This window comes from Chlamydomonas reinhardtii, chromosome 2, assembly GCF_000002595.2.
Source record: "Chlamydomonas reinhardtii strain CC-503 cw92 mt+ chromosome 2, whole genome shotgun sequence".
Lineage (NCBI taxonomy): Eukaryota > Viridiplantae > Chlorophyta > Chlorophyceae > Chlamydomonadales > Chlamydomonadaceae > Chlamydomonas > Chlamydomonas reinhardtii.
Window position 1 is genome coordinate 6,565,190 of NC_057005.1, and position 24,873 is coordinate 6,590,062.

Genomic DNA, 24,873 nt, shown 5'->3' on the forward strand with positions numbered 1-24,873 from the left:
TCAATAATTCAGTTTCCTGGAGATTATTTCGACAAGCTCGCGGGGCGGGCACACGGGGCGTGTCTTATTCCTGTCGCGGCGCCGGCGCTTTTACGCATAGAGAAAAGAAAGTTATATAAGCAGGACCCTGCCGGGGCCGGTGTTGCACGCCTTGACTGATGCATTGAAAGATGTGAGTGTGCCGCGAGTTGTGAGCGCGCTGCGATAATGAGACTCTTATCACGCTACAATACAACTACTGACCTGGTCAACATCCAAGTGCTGTTTGCTTGCTGGCAAAAAGAGAAGGAGGAAAACTTGTCACAGGATGAAGACTCTTCCACTTGTAAGGCTGCCTTGAGGTGACTGAAAAATGGGACAGGTCTGCTGCAAAGATGACGCAGCCCAGCGGAGCCCAGAGGGCAGCCAGAAGCCGGCGGAGCCAGCGCAGGTAAAGTTCTCTAGAATCCTGGCGCCCCAGCATGCCGCCACGGGATGCCGCCGGCCGCGCTTCAGGAAATGGTGGTCTTAACCTGCCAGCATGCGCATCACTCACACGGGGCTGCGCGGCCGGGTCAATCTGAACGCTGTTGGCTCATGCCCTTGCAGGTGCCCCAGCCAATTGCTCGCGATGGAGGCGCCGCGGTAGCTGTGCCTGTACCTGCAACATCCGCAGCACCTGCGCCTACAGCAGCGCCGGGCTCGGACACTCCGGCAGGTTCCACCGCTCAAGTGCCTGCCGCGCCCTTTTCATCTGCGCTAGCATCCAATACGACTCGAGCTTCACTCAGTGCAACTGACCTCGTCAACCTTACGTTGCACGAGGCGGTCCCACCAGTGGCGCCAGCATCTGCTGCACCAGCAACCGGCCCAGCGCCAGATGCGGCCTCTAAAGCTGCTGGGAGTGCTGAGGCACCTGCTTTAATAGCAGCGGATGCTGGAGCAGCGGCGCCAGCAGCGGATGCGGCTGCCGCACTGGTGACAAATGCTGCGGCTGTGTCGGCGACACCCGAGCGCTGGGTCCCCCCCTCGGACGGGCACGACGCGGCCGGGCTAGCTCCACTGCCCAGCTCAACGGGATTGCCGCCAGTGAGGTCCATTGGCGACCTCACAGCTTTCACCGCTGCTTCAGGGGGCGGTGCTGGCTCCGGCGTAGACCCTGGTTCGCTTCCGCCGGTGAAGGTGGAGACTACGCGGCGTCACAACGCAGCGGCCGAGGGCTCCAGCTCGGCTGGCTATTCGGCCAGCGCCACGTCATCGCAGCAGCAGGGTGCCGGCGGCTCGTCGATCGTGCAGGGCGGCGCGGGATCCTCCATTGTGCAGGGCGCCGGCGGCTCATCGGCCGCACAGGGCGGTGCGGGGTCTTCTTCACAGGGGCCCACGCTTGGCTCATCAGCGGCAGGCCCCGCGGGCTCATCGGTAGCAGGTGAGACTGCGGGAATCTCAACAAACGCGAGCGCAGCTGTTGCACCATCTCTTACCAGACCCGATTGGAATGGTTGGCGCGAGCGGTACCTGATGTCGCCGCGCCTTAGTGTATACAGCAAGCCTTATTGCGGGATTGCGGGGAAAGGGCTGGTGACTGAAGGCGGGGCTCTCAGGTGTAGCAGTTATATTGTCAGACCGGTCACGCGTCCCGCCATGCCGTGCTGCTCTCCCCAGACGTGCCTTGGTCACGAACACGGGGAACCTGGTTCAGCGTGCACGCGCTTCCAGAGCTTGGCTGCCAAGCCCCACCTGCATCATCCTGCCTGAAATGCGCGTTAGTGTCCCCATGCACTTGGCCCCTTGTGCTCCTTTCGCGGTTTGTTTGCGACATCTCCGGCCAGGAGAGAGCTGGACAAGATCGTTTGCCTTGTACGGTATACAAGTTGCATAACACTGAGGATCCCATGCGTGTTGATTGTGTTATCCCCCAGATTCCAATACCACCAATCCGGACGGGACAGGGGGCAAAGCGGCGGGCGGATTCATGTTTGGCGCGCCACGCGTTAAGGAGCACAAGGAGAAGCGTCGGAAGGGTGAGCTCGGCTGTCGAACCGCAGCTAGACCACCTCCTGGTGGCCTTGCAATCCTTTAAAATATCACCGCAAATTCTGGAGAAGCGTTCATTGACTGCGATATTCTTTCTTTGTCCACCCTCGCAGAGGCAAAGCGCGCCAAATCCCACACGTCGTCGAACGCATCCAGCAACCCAAAGCAGATACTCGGGAGCGAGGGCCAGCCTCCCACGGAGGGCAGCAAGGGCCAGAGCATCGGCGCGAGCAGCAGCGGCGTGGGTCCCGCCACCACCGCAACAGGCGGGACCGGCACTGGCGGCGGCGCCGTTCCCGCCATCGCCGGCAGCAGCAGCATGGCGCCCCCCAACGGCAGCAGCGCCATGATGCCCAGCATCGGCAGCAGCGACAACATGATGTCGTCCTCCAACAACATGCACACCGGCATGGGGTCGCCCACGGTCGGCTCCACCGCCGGCACTGCCGCCATGCAAATGGAGGGCAGCAGCGGCGCCAACCCAGTCACCAACTTCAAGTCCATCGGCCGCTCGCGTGCGCAGCGCGGCCCCGTCGGCTCCAAGACTCCAGGCGAGGGCAGCTCCGGCCGGGGCAGCTCAGGCCGCCTTAGTTCCATCCCAACGCAGGCCACCGGCCTCGCCACGCCAACTGAGGGCGCGCCCCCACCGGTGCCTGAGGGCGAGGAGGAGGGCGAGAGCCAGGGCGAGGGCGAGGACAGCGGCAGCTCGCCGCGCAGCAGCAGCGAACACCTGAGCATCATGTCGCCGCCCGAGGGCAGCGATGTGGAGAACGTGCTGCAGCTCATCTGCAACGTCTTCCAGCTGCCGGTGGCGCTTGTGGCCGCGTACCGGTGAGAGCGCGAGCGGGACAGGGGGTTCATTGTGCAGTGCCTCCTTGGTGCATTTATGTTGGTGTCCCGCATAACATTCCGACCGCACCATCCTGCATTTTTATCAACCGCACCGTTGGCACTAGAATCAATACCTACTCGGTCGTCATTGGCATGTGCGCTGCGTGTCTGAGCGTGTCTGCCCTTGACTCGCCCCGCCGCCACGCACGCACGCAGCTCTGCCAACATCTTCATCCGCTCCACGGCGCTCAAGCTGACGGACGACGACCAGTGGCGCTACAGCCTGGCGCAGTGGGCCATGCTCAACGTGCACGACCTGCGCGACGTGCTGCTGGTGCCCGACGCCACCCTGGACGACCGCTTCCGCACCCAGTACTGTGTGGCCAACGAGCCGCGTGTGCGCTTCTTCTGCGCCTCGCCGCTGCGGAGCTCCACCGGCGAGCTGCTGGGCACGCTGTGAGTCGCCGGCGCCGGTCTCATAGTAGAGCATCTTGCATGCTGTTGGCGGCGATGACGAGCCTGCCTCATTTCCATAATCAGAGCGCCTTGACATCCTTTCACGGTTTCACCCGCCCCTCCCGCTGCCCCGGCCACCCCCGCCACCGCCGCTACCTCGCCTCCCCCTGTGCAGCTGCATGGCCGACTTCCAGGAGCGCATGCTGGAGCCCGCCAACCTGCTGGTGGTGAACAACCTGCAGTCGCTGGTGATCCGGCAGCTGGAGCGCGACATGGCGCTGGCGGCGGAGCGGCTGGAGAACGAGGTGGCCACGGAGCAGCTGCAGCAGGAGATGATGCGCGCGCTGGACCACTTTGAGAAGTGCATCATGTTTGTGGACACCAGCAAGCCGGGCTGGGAGGTGCTCTACACCAACCTGGCGTGGGAGCACGTCACAGGTGCGCGGCCCCGGAGCGCGCGTGCTAGAGACAGGTCGTAATGGCGGTCGGGCAGGGTTATGTGGGTGCAGGGCTATTGGGGGGCCAATGCTGTCCAAGATAGGCGGCATGTGACAGGCCGCATAGCATCAAACCCGGCACAGCCCTGCTATGCATAGACTGCATTTGCGATATACCTGCATTGCTTCGCGCACTTTCTTCGCCTTCGCGGCCGCTTCAACACGGCTCCTCAGGCATCCCCCGAGAGCATGTGCTCGGACCAATCGTGAACCCCAGTAAGTCGTGCCCCCAGAAAGCTGATGACTCCCGCCCTCCGGCCAGTTGCAAGTGGCGCCTGCGGCCCTCTGAGTGGCGCCGCACTAGTGGCGCCGCACTAGGCCAAGCGGATGCAAGAGCGACTCGTCCAGAAGGGGAGCAAGAGCATCCGCCAGCGGGGAGCAAGAGGCGGACCAACTGCGTCGGGTGCCTGCTGTCAAGGACTCCAGTCCAGGCCCTCCTTGCCCCCAAAAACATGTCCTTGCTGCCCCTCGCCCACTCACCAACCGCCTTCCTCCGACCCGCCGCCCCCATGTGGCCCTCCTCCACGTCCCGTGTCACCGCAGGCGTGCCGCGCGTGCACGTGCTGGGCCGCTCCCTCCAGGACTTCTTCATGGCACTGGGCGGCGCCAGCCTGGACTGGTCGTCCACGGCTGCCGAGCTGGCCAGCCGCTCCGAGTTCACTGTGAACCGTGTGGCGGTGCGGCAGAAGCCCGACAAGCTGGTGTCGCTGCACCTGCGGTGAGTACAGGGTGGGCAGAGGAGTGTGGGCTGAAGGAGTGCCCAGGAACGAGGCGAACTCGAAGACGGAGGGGGGGGGGAAACATGGACCAGGTGGGCTGAAGGCAGGCCTAAATAACCGCGCCGGTGGTTGGGGTAGCGACATGCGTTGATAGCGGCGGCCCTGGGGTGTTCGCGCGGCAGCCCAGGAACCGTATTTAGTTGCGCAGAAATCCAGGGCGTTATTGTTCTCATCATGGCGGCCCTTGGCAGCAGTGCAGCCACCCCAAACACATTCGTGCTACATAGCCAAGAACGGTCGAGTGGTGTCTAAGTGTTCGGGTTGCGATACAAGGTGTCGCATGTTTTACAGGGAAGTGTAGCCCGCACGTGTGTAGGTGCGTCTGCACTAGCGTCATGTGTTCTGTTGAACGGATGCTGCTCCACGACTAATGGTCACACGGCTGATCGCGGTGCGGCTTGCGGTTATAATAAGTAAATCTCTCGCGGTTATAGTAACCCTAGTGGAACCCGCAACCCGCGGCAGACCGGTGGATGCTGAGAAGCCCGCGCACCGTGGCTACAACAAGCACGACTCCGCCGCTTCGAGATCGCCCGGCAATCTAAAGATCGCGCCCGTCCTTAGCGAGTGGTAGAGAGGGGGGGGGTGGTCGGTGGGGCTCAGGGACCACTGCATGCCGGGTCGCGATCGCTGTACGTGCGACAGCACCTGATTACCATACTCTTCGCGTCTGTACACATTGAAGACATGCTGCCGTGCCTGAGGACGCGCTGCAATTTTACCTACCGCACGCGCGCGATTGATTGGCACACATGTCTCCAAACAGCCATCGACAGGCCCCTCGCTGCCAATGACCCGCTCTCACCTCCCCTTGCGCCTGCTGCTGCCTCCTGCCCCTCCGCCCCCCTCCCGACACAGCCTGGCCACCAACCAGGCCAGCGGCGAGCTGGAGGGCCTGCTGCCCAAGGGGCTGCCCGCCTGGGTGAAGGCGCGCGGCAGCGAGGCCCACAACTACTTCGTCTTCGTCGAGGAGGTGAATACGCAGCTGAAGGTCGGACCCTCACGAGGGTTTCGGTGCATGCACCACCCCCTCGTCTAGCGCCTAAAGGCTCCTAAACCGCATGCTTCCATTCTGTGTGGTCGTGTAGGCCATGGGTGGCTCCACCGTGTACGAGGCGCTGGCCAAGCACGTGGAGAAGGTGCCGGGCCTGGAGCTCAGCCACCTGCTGGGCAAGGGCGGCTTCGGCTCCGTGTACTACGGTGAGCAGGCGCGGGAAAGCCATGGCCGTGTGCGCACGAGTGGTGCAGCGGGCATGTATGTGGCGGAGGACGGACGGCTGACTGTGTGGGTTTTCGTTTTCGCTTTCTCGCTACCTTCGCACAGGCACCTGGAACAGCCTGCCGGTGGCGGTGAAGATGATCGACAACAGGTGCGTGCCGCCTCTCTGCCCCCGTATCCGACTCGGTTCCTGGCCTGAGGGCTCGGGGTTTGCAGAGGCGGCACCCCGCCACCCCGCAGGCCTCATCATGTTCCACGCCCCGTTCTGTGGCGTGCTCTCCGCCCGACTCCCTCGGCTGCTCTTCTGCTCACCTCGCCCGCCCTCTCACCACCTGCTGCAGGCTGACCAAGACCAACACGGAAGGCGTGTCGCTCGAGGCGCTGATGGGACAGGAGCTCGCCCACCCCAACATCGTCAAGACCATCAAGTACGTCATGCGCAACCAGCTCAACGCCTCCTCCATCTCCGGCTCCAACTCGCGCGGGCCGAACAGCTCGCAACAGCGCCCCGGCAGGTCCGGCCAGCCGTTGGGCAGCCAGCTCAACAGCCGCAACCCGCACGTCACGCCGCCGCCCGGCAGCCGCCACGGCAGCCGCAACCCGCCGCACGGCACGGACCCGGCGATGAACGCGGCGGCAGCAGCGGCGCTGGTGCACGCGCGCGGCGCCACCGGCGCCACGTCCGCCAACCCGGGCATGATGCAGTACCTGACCTCCGCCAACCCGGGCGCCGGCCCCATGACCAGCGCCCAGATCGCGGCGGCGGCGGACCTGACGTCAGCCAGCGGCATGAACCAGCTGCAACTGCAGCACATGGTCAGCACCATGACCAGCGACGCCACCACCGTCGCTGGCGGCGGCACCGACACCATCGGCAGCAGCGGCATGCCGGGCCGCCCCGCCAACCTGGTGGGCTCCATGAGCATCGGCACGGGCCACGGCTCCACGCCGCTCACGCCCAACCCGGCGGCCGTCGCAGCCGCCGCGGCGGCCATGAACGCCGCGGAGCTGGCGCGGCACGTGGCCGCGACCGCGACCGCTGCCCCGCACGGCAAGCCGGCGAACGCCGACGGCGACGGCGACGGCGAGTCCTCAGCCAGCGGCATCACGGCGGTGGGGCCGGCCTCGGTTCACGCCTCCTCGGCCTCCACAGCCGCCGGCCCGCCGTCCATGGCGAGCGCGGGCATGCCCGCCAACGCAGTGTCGCCCGCAAACATGTCGCACAGCGCCTCCGCCACGGCGCTGTACCCCAGGGTGGGCTCCTCCGGGCGCACGCCCAACTCGGCGCAGCGCACAGCAGCCGCGGCCGCGATCGCGGCGGCGCCTCCGCTGCCTGCGACGCTGCCGCCGCTGGCCGCGCCGGTTGCGAACCCAGCCTTGGCCACCTCCATCACGGCGGCCTACCCGCCCGGCGCGCCGCCGCCCAACCTCACCGCCGCGCAGCAGGTGCGCCAAACGGTACGTGCGCCTCCTCGGAAGCGGTTGCAGACTGCATCCTGCTTGCTGGGTGCCACCTGCTGTATTACATGCATGTCTCAGGGTTGCCGCACCAACCTGCTGCCTCCGCCTGCTGCCACCCCGTTGACCTGCTCTGCCTCCGCCGTCGCTCCTGCCCTGCACCCTGCAGCATGCGGCCATGACCAGCCGCTTCTCCTTGGCCTTCTCCACCATCACCGAGGGCGGAGACGTGCTGGTGCCGGAGAAGGGGTGAGTGCCCCCCTCACCCCGTCGGCTCCCTTAATCCACGCCCTGACTTATGGAAAGCGGCGTAGTCATTTATTTATTTTGAGTGCGCCGGTACCGCCCTGCCGCGCCGTGCACGGCGCGTGCCGGGTGCCCCCGTGTGCGCCTTGTTGTGCTGCCCCCGGCTTCTTTATGCCACACCTTTCTTTGGGTGGATGCCATGCTCACGGTGTCATTGCCGCTGCGCCGATGCAGGTCGCCGTCGAGTTCCACGGACAGCCACACACAGCGGCCCAACGTGGGCAGTGCCGGCAGCGGCGAGGACATGGGAGAGGTGTGGATCATCATGGAGTTCTGCGACCGCGGCAGCCTGCAGGTGCGTGCGGCGCGGAGGATGCAGGGCTGCGGGCGCATCTGCAACACAATGTGCTACTGTCCTCGTAGTTCGTGCAGTAATCTGCGGCATATCCAAATGAAACGTTTCCCGGAATGCCTCACACACAGGACGCGCTGGACCGCGGCGCGCTCAAGCTGCGCAAGCCCAGCGGCGAGATGGGCGAGACGCACCTGCCCATGATGGTGGCCACCGCCTGCGAGGTGGCGTCGGCGCTGCAGTACCTACACGACAAGGTGGGGGAGGCGCCCCGGGCCTGTGCTTGGTTATGTGCGCGGCGCGGTGGCTGGTGACAGAGGCGCGGCACAGGGGCCGGGTTGCGCGGGGTCGGACGGCAACGCACATGCGCGCGTCGTTGTGCTCTCCTAACATGTCCTTTATGTCTCTCACGCTGTGCAGGGCATTGTGCATGGCGACCTGACGGCCTGGAACGTCATGCTGTGCACCGCACACGACCCTGCAGCGGACCGCAGCGGCCGCAACTTCGTCGCCAAGGTGCGCATTGGCTACTGCAGTCGGGCCACTCAGCTTGGATTTGTTAGGTCAGGGTGCAGTTGCTTGTGGCACCTTGATTGCAGTGCGCTGACTGCCGGTATTCTGGCCATGTCGTGTTGTGATGCAGGTGGCGGACTTCGGGCTGTCTCGCAACCTTGACGTGCGGTCCAAGATCAAGACGCGCACCTACGGCACGGTGCGTCACAAACTGCCCTTGCTTGCATGCTTTATCGGTACCGCATCCAGTCGAGCTGGTCCTGATGTCAAGCGAAAAATTAACCGTGTGTGTCATGTGTTTTTCTACGCCTCCACAGATCAGCCACATGCCGCCGGAGTGCCTCATCTCCGGCATCATTAGCAAGGCCACAGACGTGTTCGCGTTCGGCGTGCTGCTGTGGCAGATGTACACCGGCCTGCGCCCCTGGGCGGGCATGAACCACGGCCAGATCATCTACAACGTGGGCATGAAGAACGTGCAGCTGCTGTTCCCGCCAGGCACGCCGCCCGCCATCGCCGACCTGTCCAGCAGCTGCACACGCACCGACCCCACCACGCGGCCCAGCTTTGGTGAGATCATGGACAAGCTGGGCAACATCCGCGCCAGCCTGGGGCTGTGAGAGCAGCGACCTGGCCTGGGGCTGTGCGCGGCGAAGGCGCTGCGCGATGCAGGGAAAGGGCGGGAGTGCCAAGGGGGAGCCGGGCCTGCGGCTGCATAGGTGCGCGGCATGGGGCGAGCGCGAGAATGGAAAGCTGGTACGGGGCTGCAGGCGTCCAGGCTGCGTGTGGGTGACTTAATTGGTATTTCTTTGCGGCCCGCCGCCTGCCACCTGTGTGAAAGCATGGTTGGCATAGGCTAGGCATGTGGTTTGGAGAGACAGTCACAGCAACATGTGCTGCGCCTACCAACACAAATAGACAATTACTTTGTTGTGACCATGTCGGTAATGAACCTGGCCGTGTGTCTGGCTAGTGAGCTGAGCCGCGTGTAGCCCGGGCTGTGCAAGCACTGCTTTCATGTGCGGGGTGCTTACGTGCTTGCTCCAAGTAATGGACACAGCAGCTGGCAATGCTCCTGAGTTCTAGACGCACAGCTTGCAAACCCGCTGAAGACTTGCGATGCATGGCGCGGCTTGCTGCGAGCCCGAGGTGAAGGGCAACCAGGAGATAAACGGCGGGGAGGGAGGCCGTCACCCGTGTTGACTGATGGTTTACATTGTGTTCTCAAACCGGCATAGGCTTCGCTGCGCTCGGTACAGCACGGCGCGTGCAAGGCGTTGCATTGCGTGCGGGCGCAATGGATGCCTGCAGGTCGGTATTTGTGATGCTGGCATGGGTGGCGCGCCAGCACTCAGCCGTGCACAATAATTGTTGCTGGCAGATGCTGAGCCATCTAATTGTACAGTGGATTGTACGGATGGATTGTGGGCGAAAGCTGGTGCTGCGGCGCCAAGCTTGTGAGTGGTAGGAAAGATGTGGGGGTGGACTCGCAATGGAGATCATACTGAAGCACATGGGCAACTGGGGAGAAGGTCGTGACCGCAGCAGGTGGACGCAAGTGCGGGTTGCGTTGCTGCTGGGGTGGGGTGCGGCGCTGTGCCAGATGTTGGTGGCAGCGGTTGGATCGAGGGCCCATTACCCTTCTGTAGGGCTGGATTCGTGGCGGCTGCGGCGCTGGACGGCGTACATAAGTTTGGATGATCATGGGGCAAGGTGACCTGGCGATGCATGGGGGTGGCAAGCCGTGCGCTGAGCGGGCTTTACTCGCCCACTGCAGCACAGGGCGCTGACTCACAGAGACGGGAGGCGTCGGGTATGTGGGGAGGGAGTGTAGGGCACGCTGGAAGCTTGTTTCCCGGACTGCATTATAGTAGGTACGGGTTTGATGCGGAGATTTTGCGACGGGTAGGTGGGTCACAAGATGGCAGGGAAACGCCCAGCGGCAGGGCAAATAATGTGGGCAAATAATGTGGGCAGAGCAGCGCCGACGACGTCCGCATGCGGCGACGCGCGGACGCTACGGCATGCATTGCGCGAAGGACGACTGTGAAGGAAGCGGCGCGACGACAGGGCCGGACGGCAGCAAGGTGGATTGGTTTTGGATACGGTGTCGAAGTAGATTGTTGTTGAGATCCTGATGAACCACACATTGGTCAGAGGTAACGAATGCACCACCATTCTAGCATTGCGTTAATATAGACTGCTGAGGTGGCTAGGACCGCATCCCTCTGATGCCTTGTTCGGACGGTGCGGCCGACGCTACATGCGCTCAGCATCATCAGTCTCATTCATGAACTCCGCTGTAAGTCCCACTTATCACCTGTACAATGCATACCGTAAACTCAACGCACTGCCCTTTCACGCTTAGGAAGGGCCGCATGGGCACACGACAGCAACCTGGTCGGCCACTCGAGCTGTTGCCCTTCAACTCCTCGCAACACGGCAACAGCAACGCACACTGAGCGGCATACGCCTTTGCAGGGTTGCAGGTATCACGTGGTACATATGCAGCATGCCTCCGTGTCAGGGCTCCACGCCTTGCCACCGACAGCCGTCCTGGTGCCCATCCTGCGCTACCGCCGCGTGTGGCCAAGCGCCGTGCGCCACCCACCCACCGTCCCAGTCCCCGACTGCTGCCGCCCGCCTACGTCACCACGGCCCCCTGCCGTCCCCCCTGCCGCCCTGCCGCCCGAACCACCGCCATGCGCCCCTCCCCGCGCTCGCCCGCCTCCACGACCCCCACCAGCAGCCCCAGCGGCGGCCGGCCCTCCGCGCCCGCCACCATACCCTCCCACCCCATGCCCTCGCCCCGCATCCTGCACTCCCCGTCCTCCCCCGCCTCCCCCGCCACCAGCCACAGCCGCGCCCCCTGCCGGTCCCGCGCTACTGCCGCCACCACTGATGCTGCCCAGCAGCACCCATGCGTCCTGCAGCTGGGCCACGGTGAGCCCCGCCAGGCGCGGGAAGGAGTCCACACGGTTTCGTGCCGCCAGATCCAGTTTGAGCTCCAGGCGCCCCCGGATGGAGATGCCGGGCTGCGGGTGGCGTGCAAGAGGGCGGGTGCCGTACAGTGCTGTGTACAAACGTACGTGGTCACCTGGCCAAATGTGTGTGCGACTGGGTGATGCCTCATTGCCTTCAACCAGACGTGTTGTGGGTGGTGGTTAAAGGAGGTGGTCGGGTGGCACACGCCACGGCACGGAGGTTACCGGCATGGGCTGCTTCGAACGACAGCGAGCCAGCAAGAGGTGGGATGGGGCCTACACCGCACCATCTACGAGAAAGCCTACCAGCCTATCAGCCGACCAGGCGGCGGCACGGCACGGCTCACGACCACGGACCACCCCGTCCTACCCTCCCACCCTCCTACATACCCTCCCACCCTCCCACATACCCTCCCACCCTCCCACATACCCTCCCACCCTCCCACATACCCTCCCACCCTCCCACATACCCTCACACCCTCCCACAAACCCTCCCACCCTCCCACATACCCTCACACATACCCTCCCACCCTCCCACCCTCCCACCCTCCCACATACCCTCCCACCCTCCCACATACCCTCCCACCCTCCCACATACCCTCCCACCCTCCCACATACCCTCCCACCCTCCCTCCCACCTGCGCGACCAGACGCACGTAGAAGAAGCAGTGGTCTCCGCCGCAGCCGGCGCCGCACAGCTCCGCCTGGCAGCCCTGGCCCAGAGCCTCAGACACACGGCCCTGGTACACACCTGGGGGTCCGGGCAGTAACAGCATGGGGAAGTCAGCAACAATGCGCTTTCCTGGGCATCTTCCATTGCTGCGCTTTCCATCCGCTCTTCTGCCCTCGACTGCACCTGTCCCTGCGTCCGCCGTACATCCGCACACACACACACGCACACGCGCACACACGCACCCGGCGGCAGCACCTCTGTCCCCGCCCGGGCGTCCTGGTAGCTGAAGGCGCTGAGCAGCACGAAGGCCACGCGGCGGCCCAGCAGCTGCCCCGAGCTGATCAGCGGCTCGGTGCTGGCGGCGTGAGCTGAGGGGCGGTGGCAGTGACATGGTGGGGTGGGGCGGGGCCGGGCGGGGCGGGGCGTCATAGAGGCGTTATACCAGGCCATCTTGCTCAAGGTCACGGAGGTAAAATTACGGGTGTGCTGCCTGCTCCAAGCGCAACTGGACGGGAAGCTTTGTGTATCACCACCCACCCATCATGCATGTGTTTCATGCTCTCACCTTGGCTGAAGCCTATGATCTGTGGGGCCAGCCACGGCAGCACCGCCACACCCAGGCGTGAATCCTGGGAGCCGCCGGCGCCGCCGCCATCGCCGTCTCCTGCTGCTGCCCCTTCGTAGCCCTCCTCGCCCTCGTCGCCCTCCTCGCCCTCCCCGCCATCGCCACCCCAATGCCTCCCGCCGCCGCCGTGCCCGCCAGCAGCCGGGTGGTGCTGCAGCGTAAGCACCTGAGCACCACCACCGCCAACAGCCCCGCCGTAGTCGTCTGCGTCTGCGTCTGCGGCGTCTGCGTCTGCGCCTGCGTCGGCATCAGCATACCCGCCGCCGTCGCCCTCCTCGTCAGCATAGGCCCCGTCCATCCCGTCCTCCGCTTCCTCCCGTGACTCCGCTGCCTCCCTCCGCAGTCCAAGCTGCTGTCGCTGCCGCAATTGCTGTTGTTGGGGTTGTCGCTGCGGTCGCGCCTGCTGCTGCTGCTGCTGCTGCTGCTGCTGCTGTTGTTGTGGCATGGCACGGCTGGCCCCGCCACCCCCGCCACCTCCGCCACCCCCATCGCTGGCAGTAGCAGGCGCTCCAGCAGCAGCCCTGGTAACGGCACTGCCGCCGCCGCCGCCGCCCTGTAGCAGCTGCAGCAGCTGTAGCAGCTGGCGTTGGGCCGAGTCGTCCAGCTGCATGCCCAGCAGTGCGGCGGCAGGCGGGGCCTGCACACCACTGGCAGCCGGTGGCTGCTGCAGCTGAGGCTCATCCTGCGGCGGAGGTGGTGGTGGTGGCGGTGGTGGCGGCGGCTCTGGTGGCTGTGGCGGCGGCGGTGGCGGCCGGGTCCGAGGAGCTGGGCCTGCCGCCTGCGGCTGAGGCGGTTGCGCCACGCTGCCGGCGGGCGGGTTCCCCGGTGGCGGCTGCGGCTGAGGTGGCGCGGTGGGCGACTCCACTGCACCGCCTACTGACACTGTGGCCTTGCCCGCCGCCTCCGCCTGAGCCGCCGCCGCTACTGCTGCAGCCGCTCCTGGCCGGGGCTCCTCCCGTTGCTGCTCGTGTACCTGCTGTTGCGGCGGCCACGGCGGCAGTGCCCAATCGCCCTGGCCCGCCGCCTCCAGCTCGGCCGCCGCCAGTGAAGCTTGCAGCACAGGCACCAGCTCCTCCAACCAGCCACCCGCCGCACCTGCTACCACCCCGCCGCCGCCGTCAGCAGCCCCGCCCGCCGCTGCTCCTGTTGCTGGCCCGGCGGCGGCGCTGCCCTCTGCAGCCGTCGCCATTGCCGACGCCGACGCCGGCACGCTCACTGCCCAGCTGTGCGCCAGCACCGCCAGGTCTGAAGCCTCCACACACACCGGTGCCGGCTGCTGCTGCTGCTGCTGCTGCTGTCTAGACAGTGCTTGTGCCGGCTGAAGCTGTGGCTGTGGCTGAAGCTGTGGCTGTGGCTGTAGCTGCTGCCCCGGCGGCGCCGCCGCCAGCCCGACCAGTCGGTCCAGCAGCTCGCGTTTCTTGTTGCGTGTGAACGCCAGCCCGTGCACGTCCAGTAGCGCCCGCAGGTCGCCCATCTTGAAGTACGGCTCCTCAATCACCGTAACCGGTTGTACGACAGGTTGGCCCTTGGTCAACGCGCCGAACAGCTGTACGTACGACTCAAGGCTGATGCCGCTGACGCCGCAACGCGCCCGTGCGGCGGCGGCCGCCGCCAAGCCGCTGTTGGCGGCGGCGCCGGCGGCGATGGCGTTGGTGGTGGCGTTGGCGGCGGCTGGTGGGGCTGCGGCGCTGGTACTGGTGGTAGGAGTGGCGGCGTTGGAGGCGCCTGTGCCAGCAGCACCCGCACCCGCAGCACCCGCACCCGCACCAGCAGCCGCAGCAGCAGCAGTGCGGGGGGCTGAAAGGGCGGGCTGTTGTGATGACCCGCCGCTGCGACGGGGAGGCAGCGACGACGACCCGGCCGGGGGAGCCGTGGCTTTGCCGCCCACTGCTGGTGCGGCCCGACCGCCAGCGGGGGCCCCCAAATTCGTCTGCTCCTGCGCGGCATTATTCGGCTTGTGTCGCTTGGGCGCCTGAGGCATGTAGTGGTCTATTCGCAGCTGTTGTCGCGGCTTGGAGTCGCCGCGGGCGCCACCACCAGCAGCAGCTGCAGCTTGCTGCCGCGGGTCTGAGACCAGCAACAGCGGAGGCCGCTTTGGATTCATGACGGCTGCTGCACTGCTGAATAGTGTGTTGCTCGGTGCTCTGCTGCTGCGACCTGTGCACGCTGTGTTGCCGAGTAAGCGCGATCGAGCAGGATGGGGCAAAAAGCGCGGGAAGAGGGCGCGCCTTGCCAAACTCGGCCCCCGAACTCGCTGCTTTGCGATAGTAATCAAGTATTGTGCAACTAGCTACTTGCTTAGCTTGCAGGGCAGCGAGTTCACAGCTGCAGCCATGATGGACGCGGAGGTGTCGCTGCCCGCCGGTGGAGACGGCGCCGCGACGCAGGCGCCGCCCGGCGCGCAGCTCGACTCTCAGAGGCAGAGCCAGCCAATGCGTCAGGGCGGAGGTGCGGCGGGTGGCGACAGCGATGAAGACCTGGAAGACCACAAGGTGCCGGTCAGCGGTACGTCCGTGCGTGCGGGGCACACGGAGCAGCAGCAGGGACGGGGGCTGGGATGACCTGCACGTGCGTGGGTGTTGTGATGGTAGTGACACCAGTGGTCAGCCAGCTGGAATGCGCGACTGCTGCCTGCCCGCTGGGCTTGGAATGACGCCGGCGGTACCCCACTGGCCCCCTCCACGGCTTCACCTGCTTGCCTGCTTTTCCCCGCGTGTGCCTTCCCAACCTACACACCCGCCGGCACGCAGTGGAGGTGTGTTTGCGGGATGACAGCCTGTGCAGCCACCGGCAGGTGGCGGAGGCACTGGCCAGGTGCGGGTGCGGGTGCGGGTGCGGGTGCGGGTGCGGGTGCGGGTGCGGGTGCGGGTGCGGGTGCGGGTGCGGGTGCGGGTGCGGGTGCGGGTGCGGGTGCGGGTGCGGGTGCGGGTGCGGGTGCGGGTGCGGGTGCGGGTGCGGGTGCGGGTGTGTACCGGTACAAGGAGTTCGCATCGTTGGGGCTGCCTGCTGCCACCTGATGCATAGGCATTGTGGGAGCAACCGGCTGGCTGCTCCCACGCGTCTTACCGGCACGCACTTATTAAGATGTTGATTGCAATCAGCCCATCCTCCCCACCCGCCCCCCACACTCAACAGGTACCTGGAGGGCCGCACGCTGTGGTACCGCAACGGCCCGCTGGACCTCGCCGATGCCGAGGACCCCGTGCTGCAGCAGCAGGTGGCGGCGGCCGCCATCTGCGACGCGGGTGTGTGAGGGTGTGAGGGCGTGTGGTTGTGCAAGGGGTTGTGGGGTTTTGAATCTGTGTGTGTCTCTCTGTGTGTCGGTCTGAGTGGGAGATGTGGAGCCCGGGTAGGTGGGGGAGGCGGAGTTAGGCGCGCCGTTGGGCCTGTCCCTTGCGGATGACTTGAATGCTAAGACATCGCTGCTGCCTGCCGCTTGCCGCGGGCCCCTTGCCCGCCGCCGCTGCCGCCTCCCCCACCGCCGCCTCCGCCGCCTCCCGCCAGACCCACAGCTGCACCGGCTCCACTCGCCGCTGCTGTTCTGGCAGTACACCCCGCGTATATTCGTGTACCAGGTAAGTACGTTGTGGCCTGCTCACGCACTTACCCCAGACTACTACCACCCGAACCCCGACCACGCGCGTGCACCGTATCGTGCTGTCTCGCTGGATCGCCTCGATCGCCTTTTGCTGCCTTGTCCCACGCACCATGTATGATTCCGAGAATGCGCGCGCCCACGCACGTGCGGTGTGCGCCGCCGCCCGCCTGCCCGCAGCTGAGTGACGAGGGCCCTGCGGAGGACGACGAGGGGGAGGAGGGAGTGCCCAGCTACCGCGAGCTGCTGCTGCCCGCCCTGGATCTAGCAGGGCAGTGGGAGGTGCGGTGTGGGGCTGGTGGGTGAATGGTGGGAGGGCTCCGGGGCTGGCGGGGCTGGCAGTGTGTGCGCGCGGGTGTTTGTCATGTCACGTTACTCACACGGGCGGGTGAAAGGAAGGGGGGGAACGTGTGCGCGGGGAGTCAGGAGTGCGTGGGAACTCGGGGGCAGGCATGGACGTTTCCGCTTGAACGTGCCGCCGGTGCTTCACGCCGCGCCCAACCCACCCCACACGCGCGCCTCCCCCCCCTCCTCCCCCACCCCCACACATATAGGCCCTGCAGTTCGACAGCTCCATCCAGCAGCGGCTGCTCAGCTACGCCACCAGCGCCCTGCTGTTCGCGGACCGGGGCGTGGACGGCAACCTGGTGGCCTGGAACAGGTGGGTGCGTGTGTGTGCGTGTGTGTGTCTGTGTGTGTCTGTGTTTGCAGCAGGTTTGGGTGTTTGCATGGTTTTCAGGTGTGCATGCAGGAGGCTAGAGTGGTCGCAGACATACATGCGCCGCTCGGGCATGTGTTACTGGGAAACACAAGGGATGCTCCCCACCCCCTTTCGTTGTTGCGTTGTCCCGTCCACCCCGCCCCACCCCGCCCCATACCATGTATGAGCCCTCGCCGGCTCCTTGCTTGCTGCCTGTCAGGGTGGTGCTGCTGTACGGGCCACCCGGCACCGGCAAGACCTCGCTGTGCAAGGCGCTGGCACACAAGCTGAGCATACGGCTGGGCGGCAGGTGCGGGCGGGCAGAGCCCGAGGTGTGTGTGTGTGTGTGCGTTTGCGCACCCGTACTATCCACCCACTGCCCCCCCGCCCCCGCCCCCGCCGGTCCGCAGGTACCGCCAGGGCTGCCTGGTAGAGGTGAACGCGCACTCGCTGTTCTCAAAGTTCTTCAGCGAGAGCGGCAAGCTGGTGCGTGTGCATATGTGCATGTGTGCGTGTGCGTGTGTGTACATATGCGGATGTGTGAGGCAGTGGACTTGTGCATGTCAGCATGTGTGTCGACCCGCCCTACCCCTTGTGCTTCCTACCACGCATATACGCCCGCGCACTCTCATCACCAGGTGAGTCGGCTGTTCGCCAAGATCACTGAGCTGGTGGAGGAGCCGGACGTGCTTGTGTTCGTGCTCATTGACGAGGTGGAGAGCCTCACCAGCGCCAGGAAGGTGCGGGAGGGAAGGGAGGGAGCTAGGAGGGCGGGGGGGGGGGGGTGAGGCAGCCAGGAGAGAGGGAGGGAAGGAGGGTGAGTGGGTGCGCGCCGACGTGCGTGACTGCTGGTACCTACGGAGGTGCAGGCATGTAAGCGCGTGGCGGGATGGATCCGGTTGCATTCCTGCCCCTCTCCTCCATTCAGACTGTGGATGCTGCCGATCGTCGGAAAAAGACACATCTAGATGCCCCAGGGCGCCGTCCGCAGGGTTATATACTTGTGTGTCGTAGAACTTCCGTGTTCCGCCCACAACTGCTGTTTGCCACTGCTGTCTGCTACTGCTGTCTGCTACTGCTACTGCTACAGCTGCCTGCTACTGCCACGGCTGCAGGCGGCGGTGGCTGGCTCGGAGCCGTCCGACGCCATCCGGGCGGTGAACGCGCTGCTGACTCAGCTGGACGCGCTGCGGCGCTTCCCCAACGTCATGGTGCTCACCACCAGCAACATCACACAGGTGGGTGGGTGGGTGGGGCAATGTACGGGGAATGTAGATTGGGGGCTTGGCGGCTATCTAGGGGGCTGGTGCGTGGTGGTGACAGTGCTGGCCGTAGTGGTGGTGGAGGTGGTGGCGGGGCTAGCTAGCTAGTGCTTGGAGCCCGGGCGCAAGCTAGCAAGTAAGAGGGCCAAGACAGGCTCAGCGGCGGCAGGCCGGGGGCGGGCAGGGTGGTGGTGCTCGCTGCTCTGGATGGAGCTAGATAGAGCAGGCATTACCACCGCCGCCGCTATTGTGTCGTGCATGCCGATGCCGAATGACATCGGGGGGTCCGGGCGGCCCCGCAGGCGATCGACGTGGCGTTTGTGGACCGGGCCGACATCAAGGTGCGGCGCGTGCGGCTTATTACTCGCTCGTGACTTGGGACTTACCCGTACTTGCGGCGGCCGGTGGTTTAATTTGGCGTGTGTTGTCGGGGGTGGTGTGTGGCGCGGCGGTGTTGGCCGTGTTATTTTGCAGCCAGCAGCCTGCTGTTGCCATGGCGCCTGCACGCGAGCTCACCTGGCGGTCATAAAGGTATATATGGTGCCGCACCGCCACCACCTACACACACACACACAAACCAGGTTTTCCTTGTGCTCTTTAACACACACACCAGGCCTACATCGGGCCGCCCACACTGGCGGCGCGCTACGAGATGCTGCGGGCGTCTGTGCAGGAGCTTAGCCGCGCCGGCGTCATTGCAGGTGCGGGCGTGGGACCGCACACATACACCGGTACTCAACGTTCGTACCGTGCGTGACTTGAGTAAAACGGATAATAACACGCGATGTGATGCGTGTGCTCGCTCCTGGCTTAGGAGCACCCCTCTGGAGTCCGAACGAACCGCACACACACACACACACACACACACACACACACACACACACACACACACACACACACACACACACACACACACACACACACACAAACACACACACACACACGCACGCTCTGTCTGTCTTGGCGTATGCAGATGACACGCGCCGACTGCTGCTGCCTTACCACGAGACCGCCGCCGCCGCAGCAGCGTCCCTGGCGGCGCAAGGCGCCGGCGGCAGCGCCGCCGCGTTCGGCTGTAGCAACGGCAGTAGCAACGGGCATGTCGTCGACCAGAATGGCGGCGTCAGCCCCTACGGCGGTGGAGCTGGAGATGGAGGCGGGGGAGACGGCAGTAGCATGCTTGCGGAAGGAGGCAAGGGGCTGGCGGCGGCAGTAGCAGCGCCCTCTTTCCTGACGTTGCCGCCGCCGGGGCTGTCACCGGAGGGGGCTGTAGCAGCGGGGCTGAGCCTTCAGCTTCTGCAAGCGGCTGCCGGGTGTGAGGGGCTGAGCGGCCGGACACTACGGAAGCTGCCCTTCCTGGCGCATGCGGGATCTCCGGCACTTGTGCAGCAGTCAGCAGCGGGGGCCGGGCCGGGAGCGTCTTTCGGCAGTGGTGCTGGTGGAGGAGGTGGGGGCGCAGGCGGAGGCGGCTGCAGTGCGAGAGCATTTCTCAAGGCGCTGCGGGAGGCCGCCACACGAGAGCAGAGTGACCGGTCGCAACTGTTGAGCGGCTGATGGCAAGAGTCCTAGTATGTGTGTGTGTGTGTGTGTGTGACTGTGTGTGTTGTGTGTGTGTGTGTGTGTGTGTGTGTTTGTGTGTGTGTGTGTGTGTGTGTGTGTGTGTGTGTGTGTGTGTGTGTGTGTGTGTGTGTGTGTGTGTGTGTGTGTGTGTGTGTGCGCTGAGTGGGGCTTGGAGTGGGTTGGCGAAGCTTGTGTGGGCCAGGTGCTGAGTGGGGCTTTGAGTGCCTCGCCAACTACCCTTCCTGCGGGGGTTTGGGGGGGGGGTGTTGTAGATTCCAACCCAAACTAAACCGGACCCAATGCAATAGAGCGAGGAGGAGAGCGTGGCCTATGCTTGACAACGGAGTGGCACGCAACAATAGTCCCTTCTTCGGTCTTGCGCATGTGGGCGGCGCTGACTGTAGCCGCCTTCGAAATTGCCACCCAGGCTCAAACACACGTACACACGTCCTAACTAGCAATGCAGACTAGGCACACGTTTAATACCCACTTAGACGACATCAAGGGAGCCCGGGCGCCGAGGAGGAGACCAGCGCCAGGGCGGGGCGTTCGCATGTGCAAAAAGGGAAAAGGCAAACGGTGTGAGCGGAAAGCCAACAGTATGCCAAATTCACAAGCCTGGGTGGCAAGAGAGGGGAGGGAAACAATCAGCGGGCAACAATATAGAGGCAAGCTCACATCGGCATGGGGCCACACGGGGCTAGGGGGGTACAGGGACAAGGGGGGGAGGGGGCGGTTAGGGGAGAGGCAGGGTGCGGGCCGCGGACGGCTCCCCTTGGCCCTGCCAATCCGGTAGGCTAAAACGCTAATAAGTAGGCACTTTTGAGCCCCTGGATGCCGTGGGCGAGAATGTGGTTAGGGCCCTTCTCGACAGCGGCGGCGGCGTACCCCTGGAAGATGCAAGCCAGGGGAGGGGGGTGTGCAACTCGGCCTGGATCCAGGGTCGCGCTGCATGGGACCCGGCCAAAAGGTGTTCGGACCCCTCCCAAGGAGCTTCCGGCCATTCATTTGTGTATGTAAGACAACTGTATAGTCATTAGAACTGATAGCGGGCCAGAAACCAGTCCATATAGCGGGCCGGCCATCGACAGATTGCGCGCACTGGAAACACCACGAGCGAAATTCCGGCTAGTTGCAATCACCCCAAAGGCTCTTCCGCTAACTATGAAACTGATGAGACCTCCAAAAAGCGGCGGGCGCAGCTCCTAGTTTGCGAGACCAGCGACTGGGCAGACCCTTCAGAGACATGGCCGTTTTGGAGCCCTTTCCGAGGCCCGCCGAAGCCAGCGGCCCGTGCCGTCCGCTCTAGACATACGTACAGATGCCATATTCAGGGGTTTGGTCCGTGTCTATTGGTGTTATCAGGGGTGCGCGGGTCTGCGCGCCGGAAGACAGCCCTGGAGGAGCGCGTGGGAGCGCTGGGAGGAGAGGGAACCTGGACCGGCATCCCCCAGCACCTCACCGGACGTAAAACGCGTACATGCTACATATATTGCGTGTCATGCCTCCCCTGTGCCCCTTTAGATGACAATGTTAGGTATGCATCTCCTGGCCTTCCAAGGTCCCAAGCCAGGTCCCTGCGCCCCGCTGCTCCTAACGAACGTGCAAGTTGCAAATGTCTTACGCTGCCCTGCGTGCTTCCTTTAGCTGACTGCTCCAACTGAGGGAGGTAGTGAGAACTACCGGGATGGGCGTTGAAGGCCCGTGCGTGCCACTGTGCCGCGCAACACGGCCAACGCAATCAGCCTAGGCGACTACAACCAGGGGAGGCCCCTCCCCCGGCTACAACGAAGTGCACTTACAGTTCTTGAGTTATCAGTTCTAATGACTATACAGTTGTCTTACATACACAAATGAATGGCCGGAAGCTCCTTGGGAGGGGTCCGAACACCTTTTGGCCGGGTCCCATGCAGCGCGACCCTGGATCCAGGCCGAGTTGCACACCCCCCTCCCCTGATGCAAGCCCTGGGGGTGGCGGAGCGCAGGCGAAGGAGTTGCCAGGGGGCCTTTCTGGGCACAGCATGCAGCAGCTCCTAGATGCATCTGTATGTGATGAATAGCATGACGGCACATGTGGAAACCTGCGCAAGGATTCAACACGGCTTTAGTAATCCCCCCGGGCTAAAACACGGCTGCCTATGAACTTCCGGCTCCGGGTACCTGACAGCGGGGCTCCTGCTTCCAAGCTGGCTCCGTTTCTATGACCTGCACCTAGACGTCGGGCAGCGGAGGCTTAGCACCACCGTTGTAATCAAGTAATGTGCTTGAGTTCACCATTGGTTATGGCGCTCCAAGAGCAGCTCCCAGCTGCGACCATGCCTAAATGTGCCGCTTGGACGGCAGTGTGGAAGGCATGCTGTGTCAGGTAACGATGTTACATGAAGCACACAGCTACACACGCATGATTATGGGAATCGTCGCAGCAAAGCACCTTGGTCTCCTAGCGTCGAGTGCGAGGGACCACCGTGCGTTCACAGAGAAATCGGTCGAGCGGAAAGTGAGGAGCTCTCGTGAGCTTCAAGGTGGCAATACGTTCATAGGGAAGCGCCTCTCGTAAAGAAACTGGCGCGGCAATACAGGTTATGTCGGTGCAGTACAGCGACTCGGTTTCATCCCGTCGCGGAGGTTCTGCGCTCGCAGTCTAAAAGCCGCATACCTACAATAGTACATATACACTGAACACCTCATCCAAACAATCTCAATACTCGATAAGGACGAGCTGGGCCCCTGACCTTGCAGGCCCCAACTATTCGAAGAATGTAGTGAAGGGCAGATACTCGTGTGCAGCTGTAGCTAACCGAGGTGAGCGTGCAGCGTTGCGCGGGGTCGCGAGGGCACGGGTCCGCGAGGGATTGCAGTCCCTGACATGGGTCGGCGGCCGAACGCGAGCTGCAGAATGTGTACCGCTTTACAGCTCTTGGAAATCATTCTGTGTCTGTAATGTCACGCTGGTTTCTGAAATACCCTTGTCGTGGCTCGCAGGCACGCCGAGAGGCTCGACCTCGATGGCCTCGCGCCCCCACTGCCCCGGTCAGATGGAGCTTGTCACCCGACCTGCAGCGGGATGCGAGCACTGCCTTGCGGTGGTCACTCGAATGGCGACTTGCAAAATCTCACGGGCAGGAGCGCCGGCGTGAGGAGCACCCAGTCTGCAGTACCAGCAGTACCACACCTAATAAGCAAGGTACAGCCGCCCGGCATGGGGGATTACAACAATACAGCCAACCTATCGTGCCCATGCATGCAACGCCACGGGATGTAGAGACTTCACGAGTGCGTAAACTGAGGGCAGTGAGAGGGTGGTGGCTGGATGACGGATGGCTGCCATAAGCAAACACGTAGGCACGCGCGGGTGGCTTGGGGGCGGTGGGAACTTTTCGCCCGGACCCATCAGTAAGCTTACAAGTACTTGCTAAGAACGCAATGCTTTATGTTTTCAAGCGGATGTCTTTTTGTGGGTAGGACACGCTGGCACGTGGCTGTGTGGTGAATGTCTGTCGAGGTAGGGAGACGATTGTCAGCAGCTAGGGCCAGCAGGGGCCTGATTCTGCTCTCCGTGCAGTAGATGCTTATGCCGGAAATTGCTCAATGTTGTTCATGCGCCTGAAATTATGAATGCGCCTGGAGTGCTGCGCGCTGTGAGCGCGCTAGCGCAAAGGGCACACGGGACGCTTGCGTGCGCACGGCACGAGCCTCTCACGCACACGCTTTGCATTGAGCTTGCGTGTGGGCGGCTGCGGTGCGTCGTTTCGCGGAGGCCCGCCCACCTTCCTACATGTCGCTTGTCCCGCATGCCTGTGTGGGTGAGAAAGACGTATTTGCGTATGCATGGGCTATACGGACGAGTGCGGGACCGGCTCGAGCGGATGGCTTTCATAGGAAGGTGGCGGGCTGCGTCCCGTGCAAAGAAACAAATGTTCCAAATTGTTCATAATATTTATAACGCATATAGCGGAAATTGCAGATGCGAGTGGCGATGCCGTGCTTACGCATGCTCTGTTAATGATGTGCGGCATGATTTGATGCTGGCGTGCGCATGGCTTGTTGGATGCACAGGTAAGGAAACATGCCACGCATGGCTTGTGCGTGTGTGTCTCTTAGAGAGCACACGGGATCGATGGAAAACGCATCGTGTGCAATGCGATGCGACACTGTATGTGTCTGTCATGTGTGTGTGTGTGTGTGTGCGCGTGCGTGTGTGTGTGTGTGTGTGTGTGTGTGTGTGTGTGTGTGTGTGTGTGTGTGTGTGTGTGTGTGTGTGTGTGTGTGTGTGTGCATGTGTTGGTGGGTGCACTTATGGCTCTTTCAGTCGACACAGTGTCGAAAACAAAATTGGACTTCAGACCTTCAGAATCGAAGGACTGCAAAGGATTTGGTGGATAGATCTGTACATACCGACCCCGGCGCTATGTCCGAGGGGAGTTTGTTTTGAAAGCTTCGGCCTTAAACATGCACCAACGTGGCGTGGGCGCAGCCCCCTTTTCCCTTAAGAGGGAGAGCCACCTTTCTTCTCTGGAATCAATTTGCGGATATTCATGGTACTGGGAAGTCATGCCGGGGATTCTTTGCGGGGCGTTTGTTCGTGTTTACGCTTAGCGAGCCCACAACCCGCTCTCTGTCCCACAGCTTTCAGGGCTTGGCTGCTGCTGGGACTTGCCATTGGACCCGCAGTCTCGATTGACCGGACCGGCAGGGCGGGAGGACGAGACGGCTGGCACGCGGGGCCCTGCAGGTCCAGCTGGCGTGCGGGGCAGTAGTCAGGAACACGTGCAGAGGCTGGAGTTGTGATGTTCAAGGGCTGCACGGCGGTATAATAGGGGCTGTAATATGCGTCACTACGGTGCTGCCGCAAGACCCGTGGATGCGGCCAGGGCGTGGAGGTGAACGCTGGCCACGTACGGCCCCAGCGGGGCGGAGGAACCGGTGCCTGCATGCGCCTAAATAAGTAATGAAATGGCGTTACCGCAGCAGTTCCCGGAATCCTGGCGAACCGTGCTGATGGCCGGCGGGGAGGGGGAACGCAGGGGCCTTCACTCCCAGTTCCGTGTGCCGTGTGGCTGTCATGCAAAACAGACTGAAAGCCCGAAGCAGATCTTGGAGCATAACCATA

General features: G+C 63.7%; 4 protein-coding genes across 6 annotated transcripts; 3 read left to right on the forward strand and 1 right to left on the reverse strand.

Annotated features, from left to right (window-relative positions):
• The first annotated feature begins 25 nt into the window (after nucleotides 1-25).
• Nucleotides 26-10,682, forward strand: CHLRE_02g117050v5 (uncharacterized protein). 3 transcript variants are annotated; one of them, XM_043059985.1, is made up of 18 exons: nucleotides 26-430; nucleotides 589-1,405; nucleotides 1,899-2,000; nucleotides 2,127-2,844; nucleotides 3,061-3,300; nucleotides 3,476-3,738; nucleotides 3,972-4,013; nucleotides 4,341-4,515; nucleotides 5,435-5,549; nucleotides 5,665-5,776; nucleotides 5,901-5,946; nucleotides 6,137-7,253; nucleotides 7,423-7,502; nucleotides 7,734-7,854; nucleotides 7,983-8,108; nucleotides 8,272-8,367; nucleotides 8,495-8,563; nucleotides 8,682-10,682. In XM_043059985.1, the coding sequence occupies exons 1-18, from the start codon at nucleotides 353-355 to the stop codon at nucleotides 8,982-8,984; spliced, it is 4,620 nt and encodes a 1,539-aa protein (XP_042927620.1). In that variant the 5' UTR covers nucleotides 26-352; the 3' UTR covers nucleotides 8,985-10,682. The 3 variants fall into 3 exon arrangements, with proteins under 3 accessions (XP_042927620.1, XP_042927619.1, XP_042927621.1); XM_043059986.1 differs by lacking the exon at nucleotides 3,972-4,013; XM_043059987.1 differs by lacking the exon at nucleotides 3,972-4,013 and having other exon boundaries at nucleotides 6,137-7,241.
• Nucleotides 10,683-10,689: 7 nt separating this feature from the next.
• Nucleotides 10,690-14,825, reverse strand: CHLRE_02g117100v5 (uncharacterized protein). The gene is made up of 5 exons (XM_043059988.1): nucleotides 12,587-14,825; nucleotides 12,264-12,389; nucleotides 11,987-12,099; nucleotides 11,173-11,399; nucleotides 10,690-10,932 (listed from the first exon to the last, which is right to left on the reverse strand). The coding sequence occupies exons 1-5, from the start codon at nucleotides 14,748-14,750 to the stop codon at nucleotides 10,857-10,859; spliced, it is 2,706 nt and encodes a 901-aa protein (XP_042927622.1). The 5' UTR covers nucleotides 14,751-14,825; the 3' UTR covers nucleotides 10,690-10,856.
• A 110-nt stretch (nucleotides 14,826-14,935) lies between these two features.
• On the forward strand, nucleotides 14,936-20,795 carry CHLRE_02g117150v5 (uncharacterized protein). The gene is made up of 14 exons (XM_043059989.1): nucleotides 14,936-15,151; nucleotides 15,397-15,460; nucleotides 15,782-15,891; nucleotides 16,151-16,221; nucleotides 16,422-16,523; nucleotides 16,796-16,902; nucleotides 17,162-17,251; nucleotides 17,352-17,427; nucleotides 17,580-17,681; nucleotides 18,057-18,179; nucleotides 18,506-18,544; nucleotides 18,817-18,904; nucleotides 19,177-19,650; nucleotides 20,036-20,795. Exons 1-14 carry the CDS (start codon nucleotides 14,980-14,982, stop codon nucleotides 20,050-20,052), a joined length of 1,635 nt encoding a protein of 544 aa, XP_042927623.1. The 5' UTR covers nucleotides 14,936-14,979; the 3' UTR covers nucleotides 20,053-20,795.
• Nucleotides 20,796-21,875: 1,080 nt separating this feature from the next.
• CHLRE_02g117175v5 (uncharacterized protein) lies at nucleotides 21,876-24,844 on the forward strand. Its single transcript, XM_043059990.1, has 2 exons — nucleotides 21,876-22,565; nucleotides 22,746-24,844. The coding sequence occupies exon 2, from the start codon at nucleotides 22,828-22,830 to the stop codon at nucleotides 23,023-23,025; it is 198 nt and encodes a 65-aa protein (XP_042927624.1). The 5' UTR covers nucleotides 21,876-22,565; nucleotides 22,746-22,827; the 3' UTR covers nucleotides 23,026-24,844.
• Nucleotides 24,845-24,873: the final 29 nt, after the last annotated feature.